The following is a 25,111-nucleotide window of genomic DNA, read 5'->3' as shown; positions in this document are numbered from 1 at the left end:
CATCAGTTGGAGAATGGCTGAATAAATTATGGTATATGAATGTTATGGAATATTATTGTTCTATAAGAAACAATCAGCAGGATGATTTTAGAGAGGCCTAGGGTGATTTACATGAACTGATGCTAAATTTAATCAGCAGAACCAGGAGATCATTGTATAAGGCAAGAAGATTATACAATGATCAATTCTGATCTTTCTAACAATGAGATGATTCAGGCAATAATCTTGTGATGAAGACAGCTATCTACACTCAGAGAGAGGACAGTGGGACCACAACATAGCATTTTCACTTTTTCTGTTCTTGTTTATTTGCATTTTGTTTTCTTTCTCAGTTTTCTTTCTCTTCTTTTCTTTTCTTGTGCAGCAAGATAGCTATATAAATATGTATACATATATTGGATTTAACATATATTTTAACACATTTAACATGTATTGGGTTACCTGCCATCTAGGGGAGAAGGTGGGGGAAAGAAAAGGAAAATTTGAAACACAAGATTTTGCAAGGGTCAATGTTGAAAAATTACCCATGCATATATTTTGTAAATTAAAAAATTTATAAAAAAGAAAAAAAAATTTTTTTAAGATTTTTCTTTTTTTGCTGATGCAATTGAGAGACTTGTCCGGGGTCACATAGCTAGGACTGTTAAGTGTCTGAGACCAGATTCAGATCATGCTGACTTCAGGGCTAGTGCTCTATCCATTGTGCCATCTAGTTGCCCCAAAGATTTTTTAAAAGAAAAAAATTAAAACTATAGTGAAATCCTAATATACTAGGCATCCTAATATACTAATATACTCCTTAGGGATTCATTTCACATGTCACATTTTACATTCATAATAACTTACTGAGTCTCCTGTTTAATGTGGCATTAAATCAAAAATTCCTTACACTTTTACAGTGAATTGTAGTGAAGTATAGATAGAATGTTATATTTGGAGTCTGGAAGACCTGAGTTCATATTCTTTTTCCTACATTCTTATTAGTTATGTGATCCTGAATAAGTAATAACTAGTATTTATCTCTTTAAGATTGGAAAGTACTTTTACATACTTATCTTATTTAATCCTCACAACTATGTGAAGTGGGTACTACCTTACAGATGAGGAAACTAAGGTTCACAATGTTAAGTGTCTTGCCAAGGTCATACAGCTGACTCAGTGTTTTGAATTTAGGTCTTCTGATCACCAAGTCCTGTCACTGAATCTCTTAGATCCTCAGTTTAATCTTATGTAAATAAGGATAATAAAATCTGTAAAAATCACCTGTAGCATCACAGGTTATTATAAGTTTCAAATGAGATACTGTATGTTAAGTATTTTTTACTTGCTTTATGTTACTTCTTTTATACATTATGGGCTACAGAAATGTCAGATGTTATTATTATCCATACATAAGTATTCTTCCTTTCTCCTCTTCTCTATCAAGTCCCTCTCTAACCTCCATGCTCCACCTCAAAAATTGACTTTAAAAATGAGAACACATTGAAACATCCCAATCATGATTTTTCAAAATTTCAGAATATCTTGGAAGCACCAAATCACTGTATCTTTACTATAATCATCTCCTAATTTGGTTTCTTGTCCTTTATCTTGAAAGAAATAGTTGTAACTTTCAATATATGATGCTATGAACATTTTTACTTTTCTGAATCCTTAAATAAATTTCTAGGGAGGTGAGGAATAATTTTTTTTCATTTTTTAAATTGCATACAGGTGTGTGAATATAATTGGAAAGTGGATAAAATGTCTAAATGGTTCATTTCCTCTCCCTTTGGGGGTAGTGGTACAAGACATAAAATTGGTTAGTCTTCACAAGAGGGAATACCTCCTGATATGATTATCTCGTCTCCTCATAAAAAACAAAGGTGACCCAACATCTACCTGGTAGATACTAGATTGTCCTCTGGGAATAGTGTGCTACTAGAAGAGAAACAGAAACTATTTATTCAGAAAAATAAGGTTATTGTTAGATTTTTCTACATCCAATATTAGTCCTCTAACCCACTATCCCTCAGAGTCTTGCAAATCCATCTCTGGACTTCCCTTTATGATAAATTATGATTAAAACAAAAGTTGGTAGTGAGAGTATGGTGGGGTACAGGGAGGAGGGAAAGGGAATCTGTTAGTACAACCTCTAAGTTGTCCTTTTCCTGAATGGAAACAAAACTTTACATAGACAAAGTGGCTAGGAATTCCTAGGAAATCTCTAAAAAAATTATTTATTGCATGTAACAAGATATCTTTCCTTTATAATGAATAAAGTAGCTGGCTTCCAAAATATAACCTGATGATCTGTTCCTGATTATATACAGATGACTTATCTGCTTTGTGGATTATCTGTTTTAGAATATTTTTTCCATGCTGGTTTTCTTTTGCAATCAGGATTTCTGATCATTCCCTTATATTGCCTAAACAATGTATATTGACTCAAAAAATTCCAATTGATATTAATTTTGAACAAGCAAAACAAAAGAGAGAAGCTTCCAAAAGGCACAAGCACGTAGTCTACTTCAAAATCAAATATTAAAGATTTTGGGAACATCTAGAATTCTGTATTGCTGATGCCATTCTTGCCTCCATTTGCAGGGGATACTGGAAGAATCTTAGAGTTTTGCTTTCCCTATTCACTCTCTCCTCTCTATAATACATTTTCTATATATAGCTGACATATTAATCTTTCTTATGCATAGATCTGTTCATGTATCTTGTTCACTAAAAAGTTTGTTTTTCAAATGATGATTAACCTCACAGTCAAGGTCTTCCATTCTGATACCAACAAACCATATAATCAAATTCAACACATTTTATTCAGTTCACTAAACAGCTATAATGTCTGTCACAGAAGTCTTTCTCTGATAGCTATTATGGAAAGGGAATGATCTTAGATTTTCAAAGCTTAAGCCAGTAAAGAGAAAGATCTGATTCATTCCAATGTAGGGGTAGTACCTGTGACAGTTGGCATCTACTACCTAAGAACTGACCTAACTAATTACAGAAGATTCATCATTAGAGAACATGGATATTTTGATATTGGTGATCTATGAAACAAAATTAGGTAATGGTCCTCAGTTCTCTATGAGGTATATACAGTTTTTAAAATGTCTAAGAAGATTAATTGTTGTTTCTAAAAATCAGAGATACTTGTTCAACAAAGTTTATTAGCTACTAGAAGAATACCCACATTAATATTTTTACTACAGATAAAACCAAAATATATAAGGAATATACATTTATTTATATATATGTGTGTGTGTATATGAATAAAAGTTTTTGTGTATTTATATAACTATAACTAATGCATATATGTATGTATTATATGTAGTTATATAATACAAATTCATATGAGTGGTGGTATTCTGTTGGAAACAGAATAAGCCTTATGTAGAATGTAGCACTTAAATTAAACTTTTAACAGTCCAGGAATTCTAAGAAAGTGGAGGTAAGGAGGAAATGTATTCTAAGAATAGAAAAAGCTTGTGTAAAGATATAGAGATAGGATGGAACTTTGTGCAGAAAATGGCAAGAAGATCAGTTGACTAGACTAGGTATAGAGAATAATATGCCTAAAAAGCAGACTAGAGTCCTCTTGGGAAGAGTTCTAAAAGCAAACTCAACCAAAAGTTTGTATTTTAACTTAGAGTCAATAGTCATTAGAAATTCTTGGTTAGGGAAGTGCTATGATGAAATTTGTGCTTCAGGAATACCAATTTGGTAGCTATATAAAAGAAGAATTAGTGAGGGGAGAAACTTGAGGCAAAAAGACTACTTAAGACACTATTGCAACACATAGGGAAGAGGAGGTGGAGTATGAAATAGGATAGTGATTGTGTAAATAGAGAAAAACAGAAGTAAAATGTTTTAAAGGAAAAAATCAAGAAAACCTGGCAACTGATTATGTAGAGGGAGGAGGGAGAGGGAAAAGTAGAGGAAGACTTTGTTGGAAATCTAGGAAATTTGTCTTCTCCAAGCTAAACATCCTCATTTCCTTTTACTGATCTTTTCTTTGGCATGGTTTTAAGTTCCTTGCCCCCATATTCTTCTCTGGCCTCTCCTTTCTGTATGCTCTCTAGTTTGTCAAAGCCCTTTTGAAAGTGAAGGATCCAGCACTGAACATATTATTCCAGATATGGTATGATCAGGATAAAAGAGAATGGAACTATCTATTCCCAAATTATGATTTTCTGTTGTTGTTGTTTGTTTTTTTGTTTTTTTATTTGAATCAAAGTTATAATTCAGGCTGGGGCCTGGATGAGATATTTTTTCCTTTTTTTTTAATTAAAGCTTTTTGATTTTCAAAAGATAAGCATGGATAATTTTTCAACATTAACCCTTGGAAAACCTTGTGTTCCAACTTTTATACTCCTTTCCCCCATCCCCTCTCTTAGATAGCAAATAATCCAATGTATGTTAAACATGGTAAGAAATGTTAAATCCAATATATACATACATATTTATACAATTATCTTACTGCACAAGAAAAATCAAATCAAAAAGAAAAAAACGAGAAAGAAAATAAAATGTAAGCAAACAACAACAAAAAGAATGAAATGCTATGTTGTGATTCACACTCAGTTCCCACAGTTCTCTTTCTGGACATAGATGGCTCTCTTCATCACAAGATCACTGGAACTGGTCTGAATCATCTCACTGTTGAAAAGAGCCATATTCATCAGAATTGATCCAAATTATGCTTAGCAGAAGGAGAGAACTTCAGAAGAAGGGGGAAGGACAGGAATATAATGAGTTTCATTTGGCCTGTTGAATTCTTATGAAAATTCAGTGGTAAATGTCCAACAGGGAATTGGTAATGTGGAACCAGGCCCCTAAGAAAAAAATGAATATGTATATGTAAGAGTCATTTGCTTATAGACGATAGTTGAACCTATGGCACCTGCTGAGATTATTGAGTCTAGATGTAAAAAAGGCCCAGGTCAGATCCTTGGGATATTCACATTAAGTGAGTAGTACATCAGGGATGAACTAGCAAAGAATACTAAGAAAGGAAGATAACACATATAGGAAAACTTGGAGAAAGCAGTGTCATAAAAACCCAGGGAGGAAAGCGTACACCATTTGCTCAATGGTATCAAATACTGCAGAGATGACAGAAAAAATAAAGACCAAGAAAGGTTCATCAGATTTAGTAAGTGAGACTTTTTCATTGTTATGCTCAGCGAGAGGAATTTCACTTAAGTGATGAGAGTGAAACAGCATTGCAAGGTTTGAGAGGAAAAGAGAAAGTGTAAACAAGAAATGTGGATGACTTTTTAGATCAAGATATTATGGAACCAATGACCTAGAACTGGGAGTTGAAAAAAACCAAATAGTAACATAGCTTGAGGGATGATCATGGACATGATTAGAGAAAGCAGTACTGTGGCAAATTGTTGAGTAGTTTTAACGATGATGAAAGTAACATTATGTTGGGAGAAAGGATGAAGAAAAGATACAAGTACTTCCAGTAGCTTTAGACCTGGGTAACAAATGGAAACTAAATAAAAATGAAGGCATTGACCGATTATTGCCATTTCTTAGAATTATAAAATCTCAGCATTTAGAAAGTGCCTCAGTGGCCTCAGTAATCCAATTTGGACCAAGCAATAATATTTTCTGTAATATCCCAAGCAAATAGTCATTACAGATCTCACTTAAGTGTGGGAGGGTAACCAAACCATCATCTGAGGTAGCCTACTCTATTTTTAGAGGAGTCTAAGAAAAGGTTTGTTTGTTTGTTTGTTTGTTTTCCTGCATCAAGTTAAATCTTCCTCTTTGCATCATCTAGCTAGCCATTGCTCCTGGTTGTATCATCTGAAACCAAGAACATAACCCTCTTTTGTGTTACAGTCTTTCTAAAGATAATGCTTATGTCCACACTCTGTCTTCTCCAAACTAAACATCCTCATCTCTTTTTTACTGATCTTTTCTTTGGCATAGTCTTTCTTCTCTGGTTTCTCTTTTCTGTATGCTCTCTAGTTTGTCAAAGCTCTTTTGAAAGTAATACTGAACATAATATTCCAGATGTGCTATGATTGGAACAGAAGAGTGTGGAATTATCTATTCTCAAATTATGCTTTTCTTTAAGTAGCCTAAGATCTGGTAAATTTTTATCACTATTTGTTACTAAATTTGTAGTTCATTAAAATCCCCAGTCTCTTATACATCAATTGTTGTTTATTCCTGCCCCCCATGTTTTTACTTATGAAATTGAGTTTTTTGAACTCAATGCAAGGACGTTATAATTAAACCTATTAAATATCATCTTATTAGATTTTGAGTCATATTCTAGCCAGATTTGGGGATCTTTATGTTGTGATTCAACATGTTAGACATTTTATTCAACTTTGTGTCATCTATAAATTTTATTTTTTAAAAAAGCAACCTATATCTTCATCCAACTCACTGATAAAAATAACAAGTAGAAAAGGGTCTGCTTTGGGGGTGGGGCCCCAGGTCTGATTTAACTAATGTAAAATCTGCCACATGTGTACTCTGTCACAAAAAGAGAAGCCAAAAAAGGCACAAAAGTTATTTTAGCCAATAGATACTTTATTTATTTATCAAATAGAAAAATGTGATAGCTAAGGGTAATCTAAAATTCAAGTAAAAGTAAAATTCATTTGCAAAACATTAAAAAAACGAAGTTGACAGATTATAAATAGTATCACCATACAAAATAATGACGAAAAATTTTTAAGTGAGAAAAATCTGTGGAAAGTTGCATCATCTTGAGAATACTTATAAACGAAATCATAAGGAAGAGGACAGATAGACATGAAATCAAATAGTCCTATATATATATTTTTTTAGCAATTCAGTATCATCACCAGTGACAATGTCACCCATTATATAAGATTGAATTATCACTGGCATGCAATAAAATGGAATTGAGAAAAAGGTCCTGGACCTAACCAAACACTCTATTGTTCCAATGGCTTTATAATCTTATCAATGAAAGTACTGACTAAAGCGATGCAAATCAATGAGAGGCAGTGAGAAAAAATTTTGGACTTGGAGTCAAGAAGTCCGGGGTTTAAATACTTACTAGCTATGTGATCCTGGACAAGGCTCCTACCCTATGTGAGCCTTAGTTTTATCATCTGTAAAATGGGGATGATCCTCATTACGAGAATCAGATGAAATAAGAATATGTGTATATCAGTCAATTAATATGTATTAATGACTATGACACATAAGAAAAGCAAAAACATAGTAATGTTAGGGTTCAAAGATAAAGAGAGCACACAAAAGGTTTCATGAAGGGGGTTCTATTTGAAATGGACTCTGAAAGATGTAGAATATTGCTAAAAAGCATTCCAAGTGAGGAACTAGCATGAGATATAAAAGTGAGGAGGGAAATGGTATGTTTAGGGTATTAAAGAAATCAAGTCCAGTTTTAGTTCACTTTGGAAGAAAATAAAGGTGGTAGATTGGATGGCATAGTCACAGGCGATATGGAGCTCAAGTCTTAAAGTGCCATATAAATGTCAATTGTTATTGTTGTTATTATTATTATTAGCCTAAATCAACAGATTTCTAGTCTAGTGAGGACTTAATTCCCTTAGCCTTCTACTGAATTGTTGAGCTCATGCAACATCTACAGAACAATATAGGAATATGTTGGCAAATGTTTAACAATTAGGATCTCCACTTTTTAAAAGTATACACTTACTTTTATGTTTAATCTGCATTCTTAATGCTTTCTAAAGTCTGGAAATCACTAAGACAATAAAGTAAGCCCTGACGTGTAGCAATTTCATATGATAGAGGCATAAATGCCCAAATTAAAAATTTAACAATAGTCCATTGGTGCTGACTCCAGCATATTGCTGCCTATGTGTGACTCTTCCCCTCAGTAGTTTTTAAGGGTTTGGGTTCTTTGAAGGGTCTCTAGCCATTGTACTTTCTACTCTACAGCTAACTCTTAATTTTCCATGGTCTAGTCTGAACCAGGCTATCTTATTCAAACACCAAATTTCATGAATGAGAAAACTGAAGCTTTGGGAGATTAGAAATGACAGAGAAGGGATTTAAAAATCCAAGTTCTCTGACTCCAGAGCTTTTGATCTTTTTCACTGTACCACTTAAAATAGAGATAATAATAAAATGATAGGACCATCAGTTTAAAACCAGAGTAATCTTAAAAGTCACCAATCCATTCCTTTCATTTTAAAGCTAAGGACACAGAATGTCTTCCCATTTCTTTCTCCCATGGATTGAATGATTTGCCCAGGGTCACATAGAGAGTGTCTAAGGCTAAATTTGAACTCGGGTCTTCCTGATTCCAGACCCAGGACTCTATCTACTGAGCCACCTATTGACCCCTGTATAGTATACCTACCAAATTCATTTTTACATAGACTCAATTATAAGTTATCATCATTGCCTGAAAAAGTTTACAGATTTAAATTAGTTCCTAAAATAAGAAGGTCAAAAGAGTTCAGAAACTCTCTTATCCTGGAAATACTTGCATTTTCATCAGAAAGAAAGATAGCAACTCTGAGCAATAGTGGTTTAGAGTAAAGTACAAATATTTTTGTAATACACTATGGATGAAGATGGCAGAAGACTTAAAGCAGCATTACCTCATAAATAGAGAAAAGCAAAAGAATAAAAAAGTATATAGTAACAAACTTGACATGTGATTTAAGTAAGCCACATTATGCAAAAGATATATTCACACATAAAAGTGGTGGATAGATAAATAGACATGAAATACAAAAATTTTCCTGTGTTCCTGTTGAATGGAAATTGAACCAACATATGTGGACCCTAACACGCCAGTCAATGATAAGTTATAGGAAGTAAAAATATTATCTAAGATGAGGTCAGGAAGGGCAACTTGACCTAACTAAATACATGGTAAAGAAAATGGTGCTGGGATAGGGAGGTGGCCATGGGGAGAGGTGATACTATTATGAAAAGAAGATATTTCAGGAAAAGGAAAATAACGAAAGAATAGAAAAAAAAATCTAGCATCTGAAACTCAGTTTCCTTTTCTGTAAAATGAGGGAGGCAATTTGGAATGATTATCCTATGAGGTCTTTTTCAGTTCCAAATCTGATTTTATCATTTTTTCATTTCTTTAAAATTTTTTAAACATTCTTTGCTTTACTTTCTAAAAATTTTCAACATTTACTTTCATAAGATTTTGATTTCTATTTTTTTTCCTCCTCCTCATTCTTCTCCCTCCTCTCCAAGACAACAATTTCATAGACATTAGACATGTATAATCATATTTAACAGTTCCACATTAGTCATGTTGTGAAAGAAAAATAAGAACAAAAAAGAAAAACCATAAGATAGAAAAAAAAAAGTGAAAATAATATGCTTTGATATCTATTCAGACTCTACAATTCTTTCTCTGGATATAAATATAGCATTTTCCATAATTGTATTGCTGAGAAGAGCTAAGTCAGTTATAGTTGGCCATCACCCAATGTTGTTGTTACTATGTACAATGTTCTCTTGGTTGTGCTCACTTTACTTAGCATCAGTTTATATAAGTCTTTCCAGGTTTTTCTGCAATCAGCCTGCTCATTATTTTTTATAGAATAGAATTCCATTATATTCATATACCACAATTTGTTCAACCATTCCCCAAATGATGGGCTTCCCCTCCATTTCCAGTTCTTTGCCACCACAAAGAGAGCTGCTATAAATATTTTCTGTACATGTGCATTCCTCCCCCTTTTTTGTGATCACTTTGGAATACAGACTTAGTAATGAAATTGCTGGATTACACATTTTTTATAGCCCGATGGTATAGTTCCAAATTGCTCTCCTGAGTGGTTGGATTACTTCACAATGCCACCAACAATGAGATAGCATTCCAATTTTTCCACATCCTCTCTAACATTTATCATTTTCTTTTTCTGTCATATTAGCCAATGGAATAGGTATAAAGTGGTACCTCAGATTTGTTTTAATTTGCATTTCTCTAATCCATAGTGATTTAGAGCATTTTTTTCATAACTATAACTTTAATTTCTTATATGAAAACTGCCTGTTCATATCCTTTGATCATTTATCAAAGATATAATAACTTGTATTCTGCTAAGCTATGGGATTCTACCAAGAAGGAGTGCTCAACTTTTAGTGCACAACAAGTTTTCTGCCACATTGCAGAACCACTCTTGTTGAGCAAGGAGCAATGATTTGTGATCATGGGAACGGGTATGCGTTGGAGAGTCACAGCCAGTAGCTCAGTGAGCAGGGATGCCTGAACAGGTGTTATGGGCCAGAATTTGAAACAAGGTACTAAGTAAGGAGATAATGGTTAAAACTAGTTTAGTATTGATTTAATCCTACAACAAATAATGGTTTCCTAGCGATGTAATGATTGGAGTATACTCAGTGTGGAACATATAAGGAGGAGCTGTCAGGGCCAGAAAGGACAAGCCCACTAGAAGCTTGGAGCCTCAGCCAGAATTCACTCGAGGAGATTCAGAAGCCAGAGAAGGCAGCTTACTTAAGCTCTCAGAACCAAGACTACCGAAGGCCTCTAAGAAAGCTAACAGGGCCCCAGGAAGGAGACAAGACTTTGGAGGAGACAATAAAGGATTTGGACCTTAATACCTGGCTGCATTTGGGGTGATTACTCTGAACTGAAAGGAAGGCTGCCTCCAGAAGCCCCCCAAGAAACCTGTTCCCAGAGAATATTATATTTTAGAGAAGAATATTACAAACGGGACCTCTCGCCTGTGAGCAAGTTGCTGAATTGCTGGATTGGCTCTCCTCCCATTGGCAGATACCATGCATATGCAAAGCCCCTGAGCTACTTCTCTGAATGGTGTTTAGGGATTACTTACTGTTCAGCACTGATCACCTTGCAAAAATGTATATCAGCAAGGCTGTGTGGCATAATAAACTGGAGCTCTTTTCAGGCTCATTCATTTTACCTCTGAGATCAAAGGGCTCATATGCTTTGAACTTTTAAAGATGGCCAAAACAGTATTCTAATAAATTTGACTCAGTTTTCTATAGGTTTTAGACCCAGGGCGTTTATCAGAAACACAGGCTGTAAAAATTGCTTCCCAGTTTTCTGCTTTCCTTCTAGTCTTGGTTGCATTGGCTATGTTTGTTTGTATAAAAAACTTTAATTCAATGTAATCAAAATTATCCATTTTCTATTTTATAATATTATCTCCTGTTGGTCAAAAATTTTTCCCTTCTCCACAGGTCTGACAGGTAAACTCTTCCTTGCTCTTCTAATTTGCATATGGTATCCCACTTTATGTCTAAATTATGTACCATTTTGACCTTATCTTGGTATGTGGTGTGAGATATTGGTCTATGCCTAGTTTCTTCCATACTATTTTCCATTTTCCCCAGCAGTTTTTGTCACATATTGAGTTCTTATCCAAGAGGCTGGAGTCTTTGTGTTTTTCAAATAGTAGATTACTATAGTCATTCATTATTGGATCTTATATATCTAACCTATCCAATTTCATAGCCAGTACCAAATAGTTTTGATGATTGCCACTTTATAAAATAGATTTACATCTGAAATGGCTAGGCCATCTTACTTTGTATTTAAAAAATTACTTCTTTTGATATTCTTAAACTTTTGTTTTTCCAGGTGAATTTTGTTATTATTTTTTCTAGCTCTACATCATAATTTTATGGTAATTTGATTGGTATGTCACTGAATAAGTAAAGTAGTTTAGATAGAATTGTCATTTTTTATATTTGGTAGGCATACCTACCATAATCATAAGCATTTGATACTTTCCCAATTATTAAGATCTAATTTTATTTATGTGAAAAAGTGTTGATTCCTTTTCTCCCAGGGCTGCATCTCAGTACCACAGCTGGGACTGGTATTCCCAATCAGTCCAGGTGATCACAGTCTAAGAGGTGAAAGTGTCTGTGGTTTTGGTTGAAGCTCCAGCCATACCCAGATAGCTAGAGGGATCCCTCACTTGATGTTTCAGTAGAGCTAGCCCAGGGGTGATTGCTCTTTAGAGGGTTAATTCCAGCTCAGGGTCTTTCTTCAGATCTTGTAGAATTTATGAGGAGGACCCCCTATTCTGCCCCAACTCATCTTGATTTTTCACCAGTCTATGTTCGCCCTGAGGTGCAAATTTGTTCTATTTGGGGGGGGAAATCAAGAGAGCTTGAAATTTACCAACCTACTGCTTCCCAGAATCCTCCCTCTATCCTGCCTTTTTATAGGTTTTATCACTCCAAAATATGTTTAGAGGCTTGATTTAGTGTTGTTTTTGAGAAAAACTGAGCTCTCCCTCAGGCAAATTCATGCCTTTTCTCTGACTTCTTGGCAACCCCATCTCATAATCTTAATATCCAGAAATGTGATGGGGAAAAATATTAATAAACTAGCCTACTTGCCTTTCTCTTTTTTCCAAGCTTTTAAAACCTTTTCCCCCCTTACTAATTCCACAAAAAAGAACATGTTGACTAACAAGACAAAACACAAAGGAAGAATGGCTACAAAACAATATATATAAATTTCTGTTCCAAAGTATTTGGGAAATTTTTAAGTGCATGTTAAATTTAATACCACAAGAACAAAGCTGCTCTGTTAATCAGTGTTCCCTTCTGAACACCTCTTCACTTAGTCAAATCAAGTTGCTCTTTCTGACTTCATCTTAAGTAATATTTTTTACTTCATATAATACTATGGGATATTAGGATCCATGGGTGGTGGTTCATTTTTCTTTCAAGATGAAATGGCTTTAGTATAGAAATTTTGTCAGATTTATTTCACTTCATGTCTTTGTTTACCCACCAGTTTCATCTGTGGATGTTCTTTGCTCTCTTCCATCTATTTTAAACTTGTTTTATAGCCTTTTTTCTTTCATTTCCCCTTTGGAAAAAATCTTTCTTACTACCTACCTTATTACCTACTCTTTTTCTCCCCACCCCACCCTAATGGATTTTGTTACCCATATAATCACATTGGCTATAGCTTTATATGTATAGTTCTTTCTACAGTGCTAGTGTATGACTTCACATAATGAAGGAAGCATGCTTCATTATTAATCTTCTAGAGTCCTCATCACATTGATCAGAATTTTAGTCTTTCAAAATGGTTTTCCTTGACATTATTTTGGTCACTAGGTAAATTATTCATTTTGCTCTGTATCAGTTTACATAAACATTCCCTGGTTTCTCTGAACCTATCATATTCGTTGTTATTTACAGCACAGTTCTTCTACTGCATTGTAACAAGGTTTGAATAGGGCAATTTCAAAGTGGATCTTAGTGCTTTTGGCCAGCCATGTGTGCAACCCAATACTAGAACAAATTGCAGACATTATGGAGTATCTCAATGCTGAAGAAGCCTGGAGCCTTGAGGTGATAAGACAAGTTCTTTATTGGTCATTAAACTTGAAGGTTCAGTGATTCAGTGGACATTTAAAAAGAAATGACTATACCCTCAGTACTTTTCTTCCCTTGTGGTTGTGGATTCTATCAAATCATAGACAAGAGCATGTGACAAAGAACAAATCTTGCCTAGTCAACCCTAAGCCTGCATTTGAGATTCTTCTTTTGCATTTGTTCTTTCTTGATCTTAGGTGAATGAATATCTTTCCTGAGATAGATGTGTCCAGGCCTGTAAGTTTGAGAGGTTCAGACATTGTTTTGGCTGGAGCTAAATGGCAACAAATAGAGGAGTCCTCGGAAACTAATCCAATAGATGGAGATGATTATTAACCCAAGATGGCCCAAGCCCAATTCTAGCTTCTTCCCTTCTTAGCTATAATTTCTTGAGAAAGCTATTTATACTCGCTAGCTTCAATTTCCTTCTCACTCTCTTCAAAAACTTCAGAAGTCTGACTTCTAACTTCATTATTCAACTGAAACTACCCTCTCCCAGGTTACCAATGAGCCCTTAATTGCCAAATCTAACAACCTTTCTTTAATCTCATTCTTTTTTTATCTCTCTATAGGTTTCTGAGACATAGATCTCCAGATTTCCCTCCTCTTATCTATTTGATAAATGCTGAAGCTCCTTTGCTTGTTCTTCATTCAAGTCACAACCACCGACCATAAGTATTTTCAAGACTCCATCCGAAGCCCTCTTTTCCTTCTCCAGCAACGTTGTCAGATTCTTTCAAAGAAGAACATGACAAGATCAGTTAACACACTGATGGTGATTTTTTTATTTAACTTGAAAAGGCTATGAGGACAGTTAGATGGTGCAGTGGATTGAGTGCTGCCTCTGAAGTCAGTAGGACCTGAATTCAAAACCAGACTCAGATACTTAATACTTACTAGCTGTGTGATCTTGGGGAAGTCACTTAACCCTCATTGCTTTGCAAAAGAAAAGACTACAAACCATAACTAAAGTGGAGGGAGTGTTGGGGCAAGATTTTTTTTTTTTGTTTGCAGATGATTGTGCACTCAATGCAGCCTTTGAAGATGAGATCCAACAAATTATGGATAGAGCCTCTACTGCTTATGCTAATTTTGACCTATCCCAGCTAGCACTACACCAGCCACATATGAACTATTCACTTTAGTAAATGGAGAAGGTTGAATGTTGTGGATAAGTTCACTTACTTTGGCAGTATATTTCTCAGGGATATATTAATTAGTAATGAAGATCATACAACATTGCCAAAGCTCAGTGTTTGGGAGACTCTGAAGGAAAGTGTGAAAGAGAACAGATATTAGATTGACTACCAAACTGAAGTTCTACAGAGGACCTCGTTGTTGTGTTCCTGTGAGACCTAGACAGTATAAAATCACTTCCATTTGAATTATCTCAGAAAAATTTGGAAGATCACCTGGCAGGATGAGACCAGACACTGAGACCTTTCTTGCACTAAACTACCAAACATTCAAATTCTACCACAGAGACTGAAACATCCTTACATCCTTTACATTCTTACCCTTTCCTTTCTCTCCAGTCTTCTTATGTATGACTGTTTTTCATTTCTGCAACAATGTCAAAATTCCTGTAGTTCCTTGCACATGATGCTTCATCCCCTGACAGTACCTTTTCAGTGAGTGAATGAAACACTGAAGACAGTGAGTTTTGTCTCCTATAACTACAGGCTTTAAGATTTTTTCAAGAAGCCTTTTCAAGAACCCTTCTTCCTTCCCCATGGTCCCTTCTTTCTTTTCAGATTTCCTTCTTTTTATTGCATGTGTATAGAACTTGTACATACATAGTTGTCTGTACATTGTCTCCCCCATTAGAATTTAAGCTCCCTGAAAGCTGTGTTTTTGCCTTTCTATTCATCTCCAGTACTAAGTACAGTGCATATAAGTACCTAATAAATACTCATTAACTGATAAGCTAATAATGTCATATTGTCTAGGGAATCAAAATTGTGGGCTAACCAAAGTGCTATCACTGAAAAACTTAATGAGTGAGAGAGGTGAATAAAACATTTTAAATGAGCTAATATTTGTAAGATGCTTAGCACAGTGCCTTATACAAAGTTAACACTGTTATCATAATTCCTTTTTATTTAGAATCTATCAAGGAAAAGTTTTAAATTTGGATGCGCGTCTGACTTATTCTTTTAAAGGAATAATTGTAATTTACTTGGAATGCAAAACTAAGACTGTGCTGCAGAGTGGAAAGAGTACTGGATATACAATTTAAAAAACTAGTTTAGATTCCAGGCTTGTATACCAGCTATGAGACTAAGGGTGGGCTTTACTTTTTTGACATTCATTTTTCTCATCTATAAAAGAATACCTACAGAATATATAACTGTTGTGAGGTAAGATAATGAAGATAAGATGCTTTTCAAACATTGGGTCATAAAAATGATATTCTTTTCTAGTTATTTATAATAACTAATAAGAGAAAAAAAAGATCAGAAACTTCATGTCTATACAAAGAAGAATCCCCAACTAAAAACAATATCTATGTGAAGTCCATGTACCCTTCTTCCATAAATCCAAATGAAAACAAATCATCGGTGATAACATACCAAAAGGGGACACAAAGCAAAGGAAATAAAGTCATAAAACAACTTTCACTTCCTCCCTTTTCTAAGTAAAGGTAAAGTAGTAAATTTGGAGAGATAGGGTCTGGATCCCTTCTGTTAGTTTGGTCCTGCTTCCATTGAGTCTTAAAAAAAAGTAGGGAAGAATCCATGTGAATGACAATAAGAACTTGCAAATTCACCTACCCTTGAGTATTTGCACTATTTGAATATATGTGAAGTACCCCATAATTTGAGTAATTACTTTAGTATTCTAAGGATGCCAGACAAAAAGCCATTTCTTACTTTGACTTGAATACCAGAGCCTGTCATTTCCTTTTCCCTTTTATTACAATGTGCAGATTTAGGGTAACTTCCTAGAACTCTGAATTGTTTATTCAAGGTAAGCAGGATTTCACTGGAAACTTTTCTCACATGTTAGATGTGATGGCTTCAAAGCTTATACACTTCAATTCCATGTTAGAAGCACTTATTAAGCACCTACTGTGTACCCAGGCACTAGGGATAAAAATATATTCTAGTGAGATAAAATACAACAGAAGAACCGATTTTAAAAATTTTTTTAAAGTGAAGAGAGACAGCTTGACATAGTGGATAGCTTTGGCGTCAGACTCAGAAGACCATTGCTGACATTTTTACTGGGTGATCCTGAGCTAGTCACTTAACTATCAATGTGCTTAAGCTAACCTTCAATGTCTATAAATTGCTGATTGGCATTTTCAGAGGGAGTTTCCCCACTAGGAATCCCCTATACCAATGAAAACACAGGTCTGGACCAGAAACAAAATCAGGGCAAAGTGATTTGGAGTGAGATCTAGAATACTACCTACTGGGAGAATCTTCTAGGTCACACCTGAGTTGATCTTTCAAGGGATTCTGTAAGACTGAAGTCAGGAATGTGAATATTGATGGCATGAGGACCACCTTTCAGTTTTCTATAGGTATCTCATAAAGTCAAAATGTATTATTATGATTCTGTAACTTCTCTACTCCCATACCTTTTTCATACCTTAAGAAATAAATCTGTCAGGTGGAGTTTATCAATGTGAGAACTGCCTATATTTTCGACCCGTGATCAACTTACAATAAAATTCTTAGTTTTCTTCCTGTACATTCAAATGACTTTAAAGTCCTTTGAAAGAATTCTGAAGCTGACATTTTTATAAATGTTACCAAGATCAGGAACAATGTTACCAAAAATGTTACTGAGTGAAATAAGAAATACTAGAAGAAAAACAATTATCTGGAGCATAGATTTGGTAGGAGAACATGGAGGGTATCTAGTCTAATAGATCATTTTTCAGATGAGGAAGTTGAGACCTAGACAGAACTCAAACTCAGATTCTCATTCTAAGTTAAAATACTCTTCAGGGCACTACCTAGCTGCCTTATGTTCATCCTAAGTTTTTAAGTATCAGACAGTAGAGCTAGGGGATACCTCACTGCAAATATTTACCTTGATAGTTAACAATAATATTGGTTTTGGAGATTTTTAAAAAACTGCTGGCTTTACCCCTCCCTATGTTTATCCCAAGTTCATGAGTATCAGAGAGTGGACCTAAAAAATGGGTCATAGCAAATAATTACCCTGATAGTCAACAACAATATTAATTTTTTGGAGATTTAAAAAATTACTGTTTTTTACCCAATTTAAATGATTTATTGTTATTCTTTCCTTTTTTTTTTTTTTTTGTGATGACGACTTCTCAATGATACACTCTTCCTTACATGGAACTCTCTTTTAATTAATAAATATAGTCAAGGAAAATAGATACTATCTGTATCTGAAAATTTGTGCTTTATTTTGCAATACATCTCTCAGAAAACCATTAAGCGTTAATTAAACTTTTAACATCTCTCTCTCTTTTTGGTGGAAACTGGTTTTCCCTATCTCTCCCATGCTGGAAATGTAGTGGTTATTCACAGGGTGATTACTGGCTATCATAGAAACTGTATGTGTACATGATGGGGTCCTGAGTAACTAGGTGGGACTGGGAGAAAAAGACTTAAGTATTAATGGAATTACTCCCTGAGGCAAGCAGGGAAGGGCCCTGATGGGGATCAGTTTAACCTTATAGTTCCACCCTTGGTGGAGGTAGTCCAGTCAGAAATACAAGTTAATGTTAGATGCCTGAGGTTAAATTTCCCCAATAAATCTGTACATGACTCATGCCATCTTTCTGAACCCCTTTGGGTTATGTCCTCCACAGCACTCTGCTTTGTGATGTCTTTCTTCTCATTCCTTCCCCTCCCCATGGGGCAATATCTCCATTCTTTTCACTTTCTTATAACTAATCATTCTTTTAGGGAGCTAAATTCCTTTTAGGATTTGGCCTACCAACTAAGGGCATACTCCAACCACCTCACAAGGAGTTCCCTTTTTCCTGATTAATTCTCCCTCCACTAGATAACTTGTCTTTTCTATCATTAATTGTTAAACCCTCTTTCCTTGCTAATTACATGCTCTACCAGCTCTATTTCATATTTATCATTCCTCGTGCCTATTGTATCTTTTCGTTTTGTCTATGACCTTTTCTACTAAATAAATTTACCTTTTGCCAAAGTAAATGGTCATTGTGAAGTCTTCATATGACCCAACCCCAACATTTGGTGCTTAACCCCAAATACATCATTTGGAACTAGAAATTGCTCTTCTAAAACACACCATATCTATCTAACTATAAAAAGAATCTCAAAACCTTTTTGGACCTTGCATTTGTCAGAGTTCTACTGTCTTTCAATATTGTTTTCTTTGATGTTATCTAGGTCATTGAACTATATTCATTCAATATCCGTTGACTACAAGCCCCTTGATTTCTTAGTAGTGCAATACAATGGGTGGATTGGGCCCTGCCCTTGGAGGCAGAAAAACCTGGATTTAAATTTTTCTTCAGAAATTTTCTAGCTCTAGAACCCTAATCCAGTTACTTGGCTTTTTCATATTATTATGGACTTGATGGCTTCTAAGATTCTTTCCAGGTCTAAGACTATGCAATGCATTATGTAAACATATTAATTTTTCATGCAGATACAATCATCCCTCTTATCCATATCGAGCTGGATAGAAACCCAGGTTCTACCACTGAAGAACTGGGTAACCAATTCAACTTTCTTATATAAAACTATAAAATGAGGGGCATAGTATAAAAGCTCAATAAATGCTTATTTCATTCTTCCTTGATATTCTTAGATACTTTAATATCCTAAATCAGGTCCTAGTAGATGATTCATTTTATTAGATTCTAGTATGTGTTAAGAAATCACCAACCAGAGCCATCATTCCTTCCATTCAGAGAAAACCATTCACAATCTTTTGTGGTTGTTCAGTTGGGTATCTAATTCTTTGTGACACCATCTGGGATTTTCTTGGCAAAGATACTAAACTGATTTGCCATTTCTTTCTCTAGTTCATTTTACAGATAAGAAAACTGAGGCAGAGGGTCAAGTGATATGTCCAGCTAGTAGTCATACAGCTAGTAAATGTCTGAGGCCAGACTCAAACTTGGGGAAGATAAGCCTTCTTGATTTCAGGCCCATTACTCTCTACATATATCTTTAGTGATAACAAAAATACCTAGGTTATCTTTGTCTTTGAACAAAAGTACTTATGATATACTTGATCAGCTCTCCTGGGCATTTACCCTGTGACCACAACCACCCAGTTCTGCAGTGAGGTTGTAGAGAGCATGGCCTGAGGGAAGCAGCCTTCAAGCAGAGTTTGATAAAGGTAAAGGCTAGGAACAGGGCAAGCTCTTCGCAATCCATTTAATCAAATAATAAGTTATATTTTTGTATTATTTTAGGATTATTAAGCTTGTGTTATAAATATCATCTCATTTACCTTTTCTTTGCAGTTTTAATCTATTTCATTAGACATCTCAAACTCAACATGAATATAATGGAACAAATTGTATTTCTTCCAATCCAATATTTCTCATAAACTTCCTAATTTGTTTTTTTCCTTTAAATAAATTTTATTGTGCTTCTTTTTATACATACCTGTTATTTTTTCAATAACTCTTTCCCTGATTTACATATTTAACCTATATCAGATTGTTTATTGTCTTGGGGAGAGGGGAGAAAAGAATTTGAATTCAGAATCTTACAAAAATGAATGTCAGAAGCTATCTTTACAAGTAATTGGAAATTAACAGAATTTTGTATTTTTTTTCTTTTAATTGCACTTTCACCTTATATACCTTGTGATTTGTTTAAATTTCTTACTATATTGTAAACTTTGTGGGGGTAGGGACCATGTTTGCTTCCTTGCATTGCTCCTGCATTTATTAGCATAATACCTTGCATTTAGTAATATTTGTTGCCTTTGTCATCTATGTATTTATACTTATTCTCACATTTTCTTTTCAGTTCTTCTTGCAATATGCCCATACCAACATATTGCTACTCTTTTAAAAAATCACCTTTTGCACTAAATTCTAAATCTGCTGATCACTCTCTGATAAAACACCTGGATTAGTAGAATCCTGCTATTACAAGGTGGCTGGGAATATTCCAAATCTAATTGGAAGGGTTGCAAAGGAAAGAGGCAGAATAGGGAACAGAAAGTGGACTAGACTTGGAGTCAAAAGATTTGGATTCTAATTCTACCTATTGTCCTCTGAACTTGTTTTCTTCATCTGTTAACGGGGATAATAATACTTGCAGCATTAATAACATAGTCTGTGGGGAGGAAAAATGCTTTGTCAACTGTAAGGTTTTATGTGGATTATTATTAAAGCAGAAAATGCTTGGTATTTGCAGAGCTGCCTTAGGCAAAAATTGCCTTCTACTTGGCAGCACCCTTCTCTCCATATAGCTAGAGTAACAACCCTTACTCTGAACTTCAAAGTTGTCCCATATCTCCAAGGACATATAACATACAGGCTTACTCTTCCCATATAGATGATACAGAGCTTCAACTTATTCTGGGAAGGTTCTAGTTGAACCTCCTTCTTTCATTTTACAGATGAGAAAATGGAGATGTTAAGAGACTTGCTCAATAAGGATCTGGAGATCCAATTTCAAATCCAGAAATTCCTCTTGTTTAGTCAGAAGACATGGGTTCCAAATTCAATAACTTGTAGTCTCCAGCAAATTACAACTTCTCTGACCCCCCTCGCATACTCCGGGTCCAATATTTCTGGAAACTATGGGATTTCAAAAGAACAAGTTGAAGGGACCTTTTAACAGTAAAATCAGAAAGGAACTGCTTTACTGCTTTATAAAGGAAATCATGTATGTGAACGCTAAGTACTATATAAATGAATGGCATTATCCAAACCTGCTGTCAGTTTTGATTTGAAAAAGATCTGATCAACTAATTCATACAAACTGTAGTCAATAAGGTATAGTGGAAAGAACTCTGATCTTGGAGTCATAATAGACTTTGGTTTGAACTAGGATTATGATAGTTACTGATTTTGAATCAAGGTAGCTGTGCCTCCTTTTTTTCATCTGTATATCAGAAGGATCTGCTAATACTGTTCCAATGACTAGGTACAATGAGAATTTACCACAAAAACAAACAAATAAATAACTCTCTTTTGTTTTGTATCAATCTTAGAACTAAGATGGCTTCCCAAACTTGCTTTTTCTTGTCTTCTCAATGGTTGTTGAAAGGGGAAAAGGGGAAGAGAGAGAATTTGGAACTTGAAATAAAATAAAGTTGAATTTTAAAATTATGACTTCCTATCGAATATCACATTGCTTGTTTAATTTCCTTTCGATTGATTAGCGTTGCCTTGTCCATATTCCAGGCATAAATGCATTCATAAGACGTTTATGATAATAATGTTAAGAGCTCTACTGGACTGGGAATTTGAAGACCTGTGGATTCCAGACCGAAGTTTACTTCTAACTACCTGTGTGACTTGGAGCAAATCACTTAATCTCCCCTTTTCCTTCTCTGCAAAACGAGAAGGTAGAACTAGATGATTCCTAAAGTCTCTTACAATTCCAAAACCTATGATTTTAAAACGTGCAAGGGATGATTAAGTATGTTAGTTTATAAAAGATGCAAAGACTAGATTCAGACTCCCCAATGACTGTGGGAGCTTATTACTCCTTGAGTAGTAACCTTATCTACCTCAACCTATCAATTTCTTTGACTCAGAGGGAAAGAGAAAGAGATTTCACTAGGTACCCTAAGCAAAATTGCCTTTCTAACGGAGGGAAAGGATTGACAAAATTGGACGATACCAAAATTCTCAGAAACGACCGGGGAGAAATCAATTTCCCGGCCAGTCCAACCACAGAGCATTGAGGACATCCTCTCTGGTAGATCCAGGCATATTCCCATGCCGGCAATGGTTAAAGCAGCAGCACCAGACTGATGTCTCCTCCCCTGGAATTGGGAGCCGGGAAGTCAGCATCAGGCATCTCCAGGCCCTTATCATGGGCCAGCCCGATGGATTCAGCAGCCGCCCATCCTGCCCCTGGTGCGGTTTCCCTTCCCGGCTGGAGCCTCCAGGACCGAGCCAGAGCGTAGGAGGAAGAGGGGTTGGAGCTGCCCCAAAAGGAGGAGACTTGGGAGAGGGAGGAGGAGGAGGAAGAGGTGGAGGAGGTGGAGAAAGTGCTGCTACTCCCTGCCCCTCCCCATCCCCCCCGCGTGGGAATAGCCGACGGGGTGGGGGGAGGAGGAAAGGGGAGGAGGGAGGAGCAGCAGCAGCAGGAGGAGGAGGCAAGGGCCAGGCTCTAGCTCTCCTTCCCCTCCTCCTCCCTGATATGGCCAGTGACGAGGAATGAAGATGGCCGGGAGAGCCAGTGGGATGGAGGAGCCGTCGGTAGCAGCAAAGGAGGTGGCGGCCCCGAGACTGTGATCCAGCGCTCGGTAAAAGAGCTGGTCCGGACTGCCTCGAGGGCAGGGACCCCGTGGCTTGCGAACGGAGGGTCCGCGGCTGGAGTGGGAGACAGCGGAGGGTCCCGGGGGAAGTCTAGGCGGTGGCTGGAGAAGGGGCCCGGTCCAGGAGTTGTGCGAGAGTGCCGAAGGCGGCGGCGGGACTGGTTCGCAAGCTCCAGGTTCCGAGCTGCCCCGGCACGGGCGGAGGAGAGCCGGGGACAGCGGGAGCGGGCGGAGGATGAGCCCTGCGCGGCGGAGGAGTTGCTGCTGTCGACCGCCCTTCCTGCTCTTCCCCTTCGCTCCCCGCGCCTCCTGCGCTGGTTGGGACAGTTGTTAGTGCTGGAGGAAGAGGCGGAGGAAGCGGCGGCGGGGGTCGGCCGGGGCCCGGGCTGGGCAGCTGCAGCTGGCCCGGCCCGGGGTGGGGAGGCGGCGGTGGCGGCTGCGGCGGCGGCTACCGAGCCCAGGGGCCCAGGGACTGTGTGGCGGGGAGGCGGCGGCCGGGGCCGGGTAACCATGCCGTGGTTGAGCGGGGGCCGACGGCGGAGGCAGCAGCAGCAGCAACCGCAGCCACAGCAGCCTCAGCAGCAGCAGCAGCAACAGCCACCGCCGCCGCAGCAGCAGCAGCCGCCACAGCAGCAAGGGGGGCCCGGGCAGCCGCCGCCGCCGCCGCCACAGCAGCAGCACCGGGGCCGGGAGAGCTCCGAGCTGCCCCTGCCCGCAGGCTGGGAGGAGGCGCGGGACTTCGACGGCCGCATCTTCTACATCGACCACAACACCCGGCAAACCTCTTGGATCGACCCCCGAGACAGGTAAGGCAGGGATTCATATGTATATGCGTGCGTGTGTGTATGCGTGTGCCGCGCGCTGGAAGGGGAAGGGGCGCACTAGCTATGATGCTCCCCTCGGTGCACCCAACAATCTCGGGGGACGCTACCAGTAGTTATGGCAAGGGATGAAAAAATCCCCGCAGAGGTGATTTGCCATCTCGTGCACGGAGCAGACTCAATTTCTCTCCCGCCCCTTTCTTCCACCCGTCCCACTCCCCAAATCGGAGGGGGGGGGGCCAGGAAGTTGGACGTAATGAACGAAAGCCCACCCCTGTTGGCTCCATGAAGCTTTTGGACCCGGCTTGGGGATGGGGGAGATCCCGCCCCACTGTGAATAGGGTTTGGAAAGTTGTGTTTGGAAAGGCTGGCGATGAGGAGCTAAGTGAGGGTGTCGTTGCAGCTTTCCCTTGGGTGAATGAGGAGCTTCCCAGCTGCCGAGGGCAGGGCTGGAGGAGCCTTGGTCCTTCCCCCATGTCCCAGATGGAGGAGCGGATATTCTGACTCGGTTCCTTCACGTCAGACTCTTTCAGTAGATTAAGAACTTGGACGTTTGGAATTTCCTCTTCTCGTGTGTGATGGATGCTTTTTTTTTTTTCTTTTTCCGATGGTGGTTTCGCCTCCTGCGTGCCTCGCGTGGCCCGAAAAAAGAGTGCTCCTAAATCCCATAGCAGTGCGGCCAACACAGTATCGATAATCTCTAATAATCACATCCGAGGCTCTGGGAGGCAGGATGAAGCTCCTTCGGGTGCTGGCGGACGCTCTCCCGTTTGCCTGGGTTTAGGGAGAGTTCTGCGCTTCGCTTCGAAGCACATTAAAGTTGTAGGATTTTTAATTGGTGAGATGAGCTGTCCGGCAGGAAAACACAAATCTTTGCCCATGTCTTTGGTGCGAATTTAGCTTTAATCTTAACTGTCCTACTGCCCGGAGACGTAGAGCTTATATTCTCAAACTTTAGAATTTGATGCCCTATTCTTCTTCTGTCATTTTCCTCTCTTCTAAATGTGCTTCGTGTCTTAGAATCACTTTTTCAAATTAAAATGAATACAATTCAATTTTAGGAACTTGATAAGAATTTCCTTATGTCCCTTGAGATAATAGAGGACCCTGATGTGTTGGGAAATGACTGGAAATGAGAGAAAACTAAAGGGAAATTTTTTAGAAAGTATTTAAAAAAGAAAGTTCATAGTAAATCCTTAATAGCTAAAGAGATTTCCAAATTCATGATCAAATTTTATTTCGTTTCATGAAGTTACATTTTAATCAAGTTTTGTGCTCTTAGTAAAAGAATGTAAATTTAAATGCAAAGCCTGTCAAATTAGTATTGCAAAACTGTTCTTAATGCTTTTAGAGAGAAATGTAAGTTCTTAAGGTGTGTACTCTTGAAATCAAGTGTTTCATTTTGTTATCTGATACCTTTTCCGACCTAAAACAATTTCTAAAACTTCTGACTTCTTATAGAGCCCAAAAGGAAGTGCTATAGACCCTCAGTGCTTTACTTTTTTTATTTTTTTGAAAGG

The 25,111-nt window shown here is 37.3% G+C and overlaps 1 protein-coding gene across 1 annotated transcript in view; it reads left to right on the top strand.

The window, feature by feature from the left end:
* The first annotated feature begins 22,613 nt into the window (after positions 1 to 22,613).
* Positions 22,614 to 25,111, top strand: part of WWC3 (WWC family member 3) — a 184,519-nt gene continuing 182,021 nt past the window's right edge. Inside the window, exon 1 of the mRNA XM_031959008.1 lies at positions 22,614 to 23,576. Within this exon, the coding sequence (XP_031814868.1) occupies positions 23,281 to 23,576 (296 nt within the window). The 5' untranslated portion in view covers positions 22,614 to 23,280. The remainder of the gene's footprint in view (positions 23,577 to 25,111) is intronic.

The sequence above is a fragment of the Sarcophilus harrisii genome, chromosome 3 (genome assembly GCF_902635505.1).
Source record: "Sarcophilus harrisii chromosome 3, mSarHar1.11, whole genome shotgun sequence".
Lineage (NCBI taxonomy): Eukaryota > Metazoa > Chordata > Mammalia > Dasyuromorphia > Dasyuridae > Sarcophilus > Sarcophilus harrisii.
This window is presented reverse-complemented; position numbering and strand designations above follow the sequence as displayed.